Source organism: Dioscorea cayenensis, chromosome 4 (genome assembly GCF_009730915.1).
Source record: "Dioscorea cayenensis subsp. rotundata cultivar TDr96_F1 chromosome 4, TDr96_F1_v2_PseudoChromosome.rev07_lg8_w22 25.fasta, whole genome shotgun sequence".
Classification (NCBI taxonomy): Eukaryota; Viridiplantae; Streptophyta; class Magnoliopsida; order Dioscoreales; family Dioscoreaceae; genus Dioscorea; species Dioscorea cayenensis.
This window is the reverse complement of record NC_052474.1, coordinates 9417014-9426733: the sequence shown is the minus strand read 5'-3', so window position 1 is coordinate 9426733 and position 9720 is coordinate 9417014. Positions and strand designations below refer to the sequence as shown.

General features: G+C 33.5%; 1 protein-coding gene across 1 annotated transcript; it reads left to right on the top strand.

Moving 5' to 3' along the window:
* Positions 1 to 4446: 4446 nt before the first annotated feature.
* On the top strand, positions 4447 to 7196 carry LOC120258674 (protein trichome birefringence-like 26). The gene is made up of 6 exons (XM_039266122.1): positions 4447 to 4832; positions 4935 to 5024; positions 5761 to 6035; positions 6223 to 6518; positions 6633 to 6681; positions 6864 to 7196. The coding sequence occupies exons 1-6, from the start codon at positions 4682 to 4684 to the stop codon at positions 7026 to 7028; spliced, it is 1026 nt and encodes a 341-aa protein (XP_039122056.1). The 5' UTR covers positions 4447 to 4681; the 3' UTR covers positions 7029 to 7196.
* The last annotated feature ends 2524 nt before the right edge of the window (positions 7197 to 9720 follow it).

Below are 9720 nucleotides of genomic sequence, written 5' to 3'. Positions count from 1 at the left end.
ATAGTTACATGTATTGCTAATGAATATGATTTATAGATTTTATGGAAAATAAACTAACATATAATCAACATGGCTGCATTGTTTCAACCCACACTAGGCCTCAATTAATTGGAGAGACTAAACGTGGCTTCATGTTAAATTAATCTCTGTTATTTGAAAACCAAACAGAATATCATAATGATCAGATGATCGGTCAGGACTGGTCAGACTGGTATCAATTCATCTCAGAAAATATACAAACAAACGCATTGATCCCATTTCTTTATTAGTATAATAATTCAGCTTATATTCAAAATAATTTACATAAATAAATAGTTCAAAGATTAACAACATGACCAAAATGTGGGAATTAATGTTTCAAGGAAAGAAAAGTAATTCAAAATTTTAATAAAGTATATAATAATAGAAACCTAATAAAAGCCCAACAAATATTTTAATATTATATAAGCAAACTTTTAAAGTAAATCTCAAATAACTCAAATTGTTGGACAATAAGAAATTATATATATATACACACACACACACATTTATATATATTGTGTTACTTACCCGACATCGTAGAACCTCCAATTTTAATCCAGATCAAGGCTTTGTGGTAGTCCTATATCTGGAAGAAATCCTATTAATTTCAAGAATAATATCTACTTTACAATATTCTTGAAAACGATGTAAAAAGAAAAGGGATTTGAAGAGATGTAGTAATGCTGTAAAGCTGTTAGCGGCTAATAAGCAATGGTATTATAAAATGAGATTTCAAGGACGCAAATGCAAAAGGAAGGTATTATTGCACACTCCCAAATATTGATTCTCCTGTGAAGGTACAATAACAATTACCCACTTCTAGCGTCTTGGCTGAATAATTCCACTGCACGACTCATTGAGGATTAAATCCCTCATATAACTTTACATAAACTTTTCAAATCATAAAATTCAAGATTCTCAGAAAACATCTAAGACTATAACGATATCCAAAATTCACATTGTTTAGAGTGCTAGTCAATTTATATAACATTTATTTCGAATCTGCACAAACATTGACTATAGACTTGTAATCTCAGACGCATCCTCTTTCAAACATCTAAATCTCTCAATCAAGTAACTCTCAAAAGTAATGATATTTTACTAACAATTAAATATCTTAATAAGAAACAACTTTTCTATTTTCATACGTGCGATCTCAATCTCCATGACCATCAAAACATACCCATCAATCTTCATGCTCTCGACACGTTCATCCCATCCGCCGAGATAATTTATTAATAGAATTATATCTCATAAACCATGGTGTGTATAAAATCTCAAAATCTCGGGCTGTGCTATCCAACGCTCACCCTGCAAATTTTTATTTTCACCTTCCTCCAAATTTTGCCTCTATAACCCTAAAGTAGTGTAGAGGGGTTTTTGTTATTACCAAAAACAAAGTCTGAAACCTATCAAATGGAATCAACAAATAATTCCTCTCTATAAGGCAATTTTACAACCACCATAATCATAGTTTTGATGGAATAGAGCAGAGATAAGAGGTTCTGAAGTTACAATATCAAGATTCAAATTAAACATAAATAAAGCATACTAACAAAATGAACTAGAAAAAGAAACATGATTCAAAAGCTATGGCATGGCCCACAAAGATCAAAATGGCATCATTCAGAGATACAAAATTACATGAATAGAACTTACCTAAAAACTCTGCATAAACGTAATCACGAGATGGAATCTCTTGATCTCACCACCACAACTTTGTAAAGGTTGTAATGAGAAGAGTCAAGATGAAGGTTTCGTCTGATTGCCTACAAGGGATCAAAGGACTCAAGTGTATGTGCCATTGTAATAAAGTGCTAAAAGAGCGGATGTTGGTCCATAAGCAAGAAAAAGAGATTACTAGTACTTACCCTAAATCCGAAAGTTAGCCTAACCAAAAGTAGTGATGTGTGTGAACAAAAGAACTAGAAAACAAAAACAAGAAATATGAAACAAGGAGTAAAGAAATCAGGAGAAAAAACGATGTCCAGGCATAGCATCCTTCTATAGTTTTGTTAAGTGTAGGACAAAAGTTGTCTAAACATACAATCCTATTTGAATTGAGAAATATTCTAAATTAAACTAAACCCCTATTTCAAGGGTGAGAAGTAACTAAATCGGGTAGAGGTCGATATAGATTTCAGCACACAATCGCATTATAGCTCTATGAGATCTCAATGCGAAGTTAACGAAATTTCTTAATTAGGTAATCCTTCTTGCAAAGAGATTGCCACTCCTAATTTGAATACGTATATAGAGATGTGATTTCTCCTAAAATTTATTCCACATAATTGCAAAAAGTGCGGAAATATATACTCATTAACTCACTAGAGAGGATTGAGAGAGAAGAATTCTCCAAAGTACCCTATTGCTAGGCTTACTTATGATTTCCTCTAATAGCTGTATGTTTTTGCTAGGTGGGTATTTCTACTCATCACAAAACACATTGAGTATGATAAATAGGGCTTTTGCCATGATAGCAATTAAGCAATACAAACAAGCAATTAGATTCAAATAACATAGATTGCAATTAAAAAACAAATAAATTCCAAAGATCTACAACCAATGCCAAAAAAGATAAAATCCTAGAGTTCAACTATGCCCAAACATCTACAAAATTAGCCCTCCATTAAAGGATGGCAAGCATTCAAATCATAAGACACGAAGAGAATGAACATAAACATAAAAACCCCATCTCAATCATGTCGAAGGTTGATCATCAGAAAACTCCCAATAACCTTTCGCAAACGTCGCCAAAGTGAGCTTGACGGCTACGATCTTCCTCCTTTTGATGATGGATTCAAATTTCCTTCAAAAATCGACTCTAAAGCCTTGGAGATTCGCTTCTTTTGATTCCTAGCCTTGCCTCTAAGAAAAGAATTAAAGATTGGCCTAAAAATCCTCATAAGATCTATTTATACTGTGCCACTTACGGGATACATACGAGCGTAAGGCCATGGCTGTAAGGAGTTGGAGATGATATATAGGTCATGAGCCTTACGGGAACACTTATGGCCGTAAGTCCCATCCAGTAAAGATTTTTCTATCTTGTATATACGCACGTCCGTAAACTAGAAACGCTAAGCGTATAGGGCCTGCCTTTGTGATACGCTTAGTGTACTACTCGGCGTAAACTTTGCTTGTAAACTCCTTTGGATGATTCTTACGGGCCTCCTTACTAGCGTATGTCCTGCCTGTAAGGTCCTCTGGTTTAGCTTTATACTCTTTCTTACCGGCATAAACATGCCCGGAAGGTTCTCTAGAATAGGCTTATGGGCCATAAGTCAAGTTGTAAGCTGGTTGTAAGCCATCCTATTTGCTTTGTTCTTATCCAATTGATACCAAGTAAGTTCCGTCTTCTTCGTTTAGTGTCTAGAATGCTTAATTTGGCTCTCTCTCATTTGTAAATGTTGCCCGAAGCCTGAGAATATAAAACACACTATATTTAGCATTGAATTTCATAATATACTTCTAATACATGCCTAATGAGTGTATAAAATGATATAAAATAATATAACATTGTACACTTATCAACAAGTTTAAGATAAGCTAACATAGAAGGAAGTTAGCGGCGATTATGGTCTCAAGGTGTGGATGAGGTAAAACTGATAGGGTTTTGTTGATATGCTCTAACATAAAAAGATAAGTTTAAACAAATAGGGGAAAGATAAACATAAGTATTTCAAATTTGAATTTTAAGTTTAAATGTAGCGGCTAGGATCTAATCAAGAAGTGGAATCTATATTCATATTTCTAATAAAAAAAGAAAAAAAATCTATACACAGTTGAAAGTGTCACCGTTGTAAGCTCCTCCTAATGCATATATAGTTGATGCTTAATAATAAAATTAAGTGGATGGGATGGCTTGCGCTCATTATCCCAAAAGAAACAAAGAAAGAAAAGGTTGAGAGTTGAAGATAGTTGAGATCTATGAAGCACGGACACTCTGGGGAGCTTGGCGTACCCGTGTCGTATCGTATCAAACACACGGATACCCGTGTCCTACACGGACACACCGTGACACCGCCAGACACTCATGCGCTTTGTAAATGATTTTTCTAAATTACACATGTATATTTTCTAATTACTTTCCGATTCACAAGATCATCAAATTAATTTATAAGTAAATAAATGACATATATTACATGAAAAATGTATAGATTTATATTTATAATAAATATTTTATATAAATATATAATTTTTTTATAGTTGTGTCTTGCCGTACTTGTGTCCTTAACTTTTAGAAATTACTGTGTCACCGTGTCAGTGTCGTGTCGTATCGTGTCACCGTGTCCCGTGTCCGTGCTTCTTAGGTTGAGATGTGGTTGAAAATTTTGCACATTATCACAAGAAGAAGCAAGGTCGGAAAATCTGCTCCTCTCATCATAAATGTGGGAGCCTCTTCTTGAGTTTGGACATTTCCTACAATTTGCTACAGGCTAAATCTTCAATACATTTTGTCTTTTATCTTGAAGAAAGCACCGCCACTAGATTTTATCAGCAGCATTAGACAAAGCACTTGTCATTAAGTAAAATGATTGACGAAATAACCATATGGGAGTGCAATCAAATCAATACAGGAACACATTGAAAACCAAGTTGGAGGGGAAGCAGGATCAGGCTGTTCTCTTATGCTTTCTTTGAGTGTGCATAGATTGCAATGGCAGATGAGGATGTCGTAGGGGACCGTGAACCACTGCTTACACAGGAGGGTTTGAGGAGTAGAATTAGCTTGGTATTCCTCAAGTTCATTGGTGCCTTCTTATTGGCCAGTGCACTTTTCTACCTCCTCATCGACAACTTAGATGCAGGTCCAGAGACCGAAAATGATAAAATATTTGATTCTCATAGCATTGTTTCATTCTGACACGATGAATTACATTCATTTTTCCACATCTTTTTGCCATTTTCAGACTCCCTGTCATCGGAGGAACAAGATGCATTAAGTATCATGAGGCCTTTGATGAAGGAATCAAGTGTTCAAGAACATTTGTTAGATAAAGGTATGTAGCAAATCCATAGTCTTTTCTTCCTGAAAACAAAAGGAATTGTGGGAGCCAACCGCCACGCGATAGCAGTCATCTCTCTCCAAAAGTTCAACTTAAAAAATTGAGAATTTGAATTTAGTTTTTCTAGAAAGTTCATTTAAATTTTCTGAGTACATTTGAAAGTAATATTTTATAATTTAATTTGCAATTATATGTAAAAAAATTATATATTTAGTTTTTATTAAAAATATTGTAATTATCTTTAGAAAAACACAATTTTTAGTGGACCTTTGGTGTATTTTGTTTGTATTAATTTCCTTGGAATGAATATGGTTTATCCATTTTTTTTAAAAAAAAAACACAATTTTTTATGAAATTTGATTTTAGAAACAGAATTCAATACCATTTTCAAATTTTAAAATCAAAACAATAATAAGTTTATAAATTAGAAACCAAATTAATTATTTTTTAAATTTAGAAACTAAAATCTAGCCCTTCTACAAATCAAAAACAAATTTTTAGAAATGGGTGCGAATTTATTTTTGAATCAGAAGTAAGCCCGTTGAAAACCTCCCTTTGTTTTTCTGTCATTTAATTGAGAAATAAATTTTCATATATTTTCTTATCAATAGGTACATTATTTCTAAATTCATTAATTGAATTTTTTTAATACAGTGCAATTCTGTGGTTATAACGGTAATGTATCTTTTTTCTAAATTTCAATTTCTAACTCGGCTTATTCTTGCAAAAGTATGTGATCTTTCCATTGGAGAGTGGGTACCAAATTCCGCAGGACCTGCATACACAAATAAAACATGCAATCGAATACCACAACATAATAACTGTCTGAAGAATGGGAGGCCTGATAGAGGTTACCTTTACTGGAGATGGAAACCAAGATTCTGTGACCTACCTCCCTTTGATCCGGTGACATTTATGCATGCAATGGGCAATAAATCATGGGCATTCATTGGCGATTCCATTTACCAAAACCATGTGCACTCCTTACTCTGCCAACTCTCTCAGGTAATATATATTCCAATTTCCACATTCCACACTACTCTAATTTCTGAACCTTGGCATTTATTAGATACTTAAAACTTCTATAGACTCAGCGATCTTGTAATGTTAAATGATAAACCATTCCATATTCTCTTTTCTAATTTTCTTGATAGTACTAAACAATGGATTATGATCAACTTTTTTATCGCAGGTAGAAGCACCTCATGTTATCTATCAAGACCTATCCTTCAACATAATATGGCACTTTCCATCTTACAACATCAAAATCTATGAGATTTGGTCTCCCCTTCTGATACAATATGAGACTATCCATAACGATGTGGATTTTTCAAAAATCATGATACGCCTTCATCTGGACATCCTGGATAGCAGCTGGACCAGATTTTATAACCTGTATGACTATGTGGTGATCGAGTGGCAGCAGGTGGTTTTGACAAGCCAAGCATTATATATGAGAAAAAAACAAAGCCATTGGCTGCCATTACTGTCATGATTTGAAACTCAAAGAATATGGGGCTGCTAAGGCTTATGCAAAGGCACTTCAATTGAGTCTCAACTTCATTGCTACATCTGAGCACAAAGCCGTTTTGTTATTGTTAGGACATGGTCACCAATGCACTATGAAGATGGAGAGTTGCCTAATGAAAGAGTATGCAATAGGACTTGGCCATTTAGAGAGAGGAAATAAGTGGTGCTCCTGCAGACCTAAAAGAGGGAAGTTGAGGTTGAGGGTATGAGAAGGCTGCACCATTGGAGCAAGGAATGGGGTGAGAATCGAGCTTTTTGATTTTTTTACCGTCTTTTTCCTCTTGCGACCTGATGGGCATCCAGGTCCGTACGGTGCCCTACCATCCATTTGATGGTGATAATAAGAAGAATGTTGAAAATGACTGCAATCATTGGTGCTTGCCAGGTCCTATTGACACTGTGAATGACATGCTAATGAAGATGGTCATGAATGGAGATGCTCATGACCCCGATTCTGCTATCCTCTAGAATGCTGGACCTTTCCAATTATTATATTTTCAGTTTCTAGATAAGTGGTGTTTATGTTCAAGATTCTACTTCCGTTCACTTTCAGTCTTTATACTCATTTTTGTCCGCGTATATTTGAAGGACAACTCCAACAATTTATAATGCTCCATATTTGTTTTTTATTTTTTATTTGGACTGACTGCTAAAGGAGCTACTAAACTGAAATTTATTAGAAAAAAAAAATAACAAAAGTGTTAGTTCTAATGTGTGTATTACGGCTTAGAATTTACTAATTTTTCATGTAAATAATTACATAACCACACACAAACTTAAAAAAACACACACACCAAAAATTAATATTCCAATTCCGCACCATTCAATTTACAGACCCACCCTACTATATCCCTAGCCAGCTAGTGGGTTCCCCGTGTCTATGAGATGTGTAATGAACCACGTGTTCCATTACCTCTAAGAATTGATGTGACATTGTAGGTTGTATCATTGGATGCCTTTGGCACCCCTACATTATATATATATATATATATATACACGGGCCACACCACATAAAGAAAATCTGAAATTATTAGATACCCTTTTTGTTTGTATTGTCTCAATTATTAATGCCCAGCTCAGAATGTTCATGACTCTGTTTCAATCAGCTGAAACTTTCACGTTTCCTTTTTGTTTTACTTCAAACTTACTTTCATTTTTGTGTGTCCTTGCTTGAAATCTCAACTTACTTTCAATTATTAGATCTCAACTTACTTTCAATTATTAGATTTCAAGCAAGGACACAAAAATAAAAGTAAGTTGAGATTTCAAGCAAGGACACACAAAAATTAAAGTAAGTTTGAAGTAAAACAAAAAGGAAACGTGAAACATCCAAAAATTAATGATCACTTCACAGAACAAAACATCATTAACTCATTTTTTTTAAATTACAAGAGTTTATGATGTTAATTTTTTTTTCTTGATACTTAAAAAATGGACTGATCTTATACATGAAAATGGACTGATCTTAGAAAATTATTATCGTTATGTAATATATTAAGATATTATTTTATGTACAAATGCAATTAAAAAAAAAACCTTTTATGTACCCCTTTTCTCCTCCATAATGCTTGCTTTATCCATATTATAAATAAATAAATAAATAAACAAATAATATTATAAATAGCTGTACCCAGCCTGACGTATGCACCATGTTTTGTGTATTCTTCATAATGTTTTGTTTGTTCTAATATGAAGTATCCAAAGTGGTATTAAGGCATTTTCAAATCTATTTCCCGTTGTAAAGTCATGAAAAGCTAATGCGTTTATTGTTATTGTTATTTTTTTTCTCGACTATGAGTGTAATTAAAATAGTTAAAAAAGTTTCTAATATTTTTTTTTGACTAATAGGTGACAAGCACCCTCCATTTAAGATATTGTAAAAAAATAGACAAATAAAGAGGTGCATTAATTACAACGAATTACGAACCTAAAAAAACCATTCACCTGACTGTTCAAGCTATTCTGGGATTTAGGTTCTCAAGTTACACACAGTCTCACCAGTAATGTTGAGGTGTTCGATGCGATTAACTCCAACAATTCAACTAGCAATTGGCAGATCAATCAGTGGATTCCAGATACCTGGCAATGCTTAATTAATGTGGGAAACCCCGGCATCATTGAAATTCCTCTTGGTTGGGCTTCTCCAGCAGCTCGTTAAGCCTCTCATGGAGTGAATTTACATGCTCTTTCTTTGTATTTTCAAGGTCATGAACTACCAAATTGGTTGATGAAAGTTTTTTATGATGCAAGTTTTGTGTTTTAGAGTGTTAGTTGTTATGTGTTTTTGTTCTGTTTTTCTAGTTTTTTTTCCAATAAATTGGCCTAAGGGCTCCTTTATTCAAAAACCTTACATTACAACCCTAGAGGAGTGAAAATATTGTTTCCCCCACATGAAACCCACACCAAGGTCCGTAAATAGTATTGATGAACAAATTTGACCGGACTATACAATGCATGAATGAATCCTTCCTTTTAGTACTCTTGTATTATATCATTGAACTATCCAATGGTTGACCTTTACCGGAAACTTCATTTTGACTTGTTTTTAATGATTTTGTTCTTGAGTCATTCTTGTCTTAGTTCTCTTTTCTTTTAATTAAAATGCTTTATTCATATTTTTTTAAAAAAATACATATAACTATATCACAATAGAACGAGCAAGCTTTGAGAAAGTAGTTGAACATAAAGAGTGGTATAAGTAATAGAAGAAAAACAATCAAGATGACAAATAAAAAAAAAACAAAAAAAATCAAAATATGAGGACTTATGGATTGCCCAAAAGATGAAGAAATCATTGGCATGAAATGTGGTTACAAGACTAAGTTCAAATTCATATGGATCTATAGAAAAATACAAAAGTAAAGCTAATTGCATAAGGGTACAATCTTAAGTAGTAAAAGCCCACTATAATAAGATATTCATAACTGTGGCATCCCAAGGTAACTAAGGACATTTGTCACCTTAACAACTCAGAAGAAATGGAAGATCATTAGTTAAATGTCAAATCAATATTATTAAATGGGGAACTTCAAAAAGAAAACTACGTGGAGCAACCTTAAGGATTTGATGTCCAACAAAGTGCTAAAATTAAAGAAGGCATTGTTGGATTTGATGTCCAAAGAGTGAAGACAAAGTGCTAAAATTAAAGAAGGAATTGTTT

Bases quoted from the DNA above. Each gene is read 5' to 3' on its own strand.
- LOC120258674 (XM_039266122.1), top strand. From the start codon at position 4,682: ATGGCAGATGAGGATGTCGTAGGGGACCGTGAACCACTGCTTACACAG. The intron at 4,833-4,934 runs GTCCAGAGACCG...TGCCATTTTCAG, and splicing joins CATCGACAACTTAGATGCAG to ACTCCCTGTCATCGGAGGAA. The intron at 6,682-6,863 runs GTATGCAATAGG...ATGGGCATCCAG, and splicing joins GAGAGTTGCCTAATGAAAGA to GTCCGTACGGTGCCCTACCA.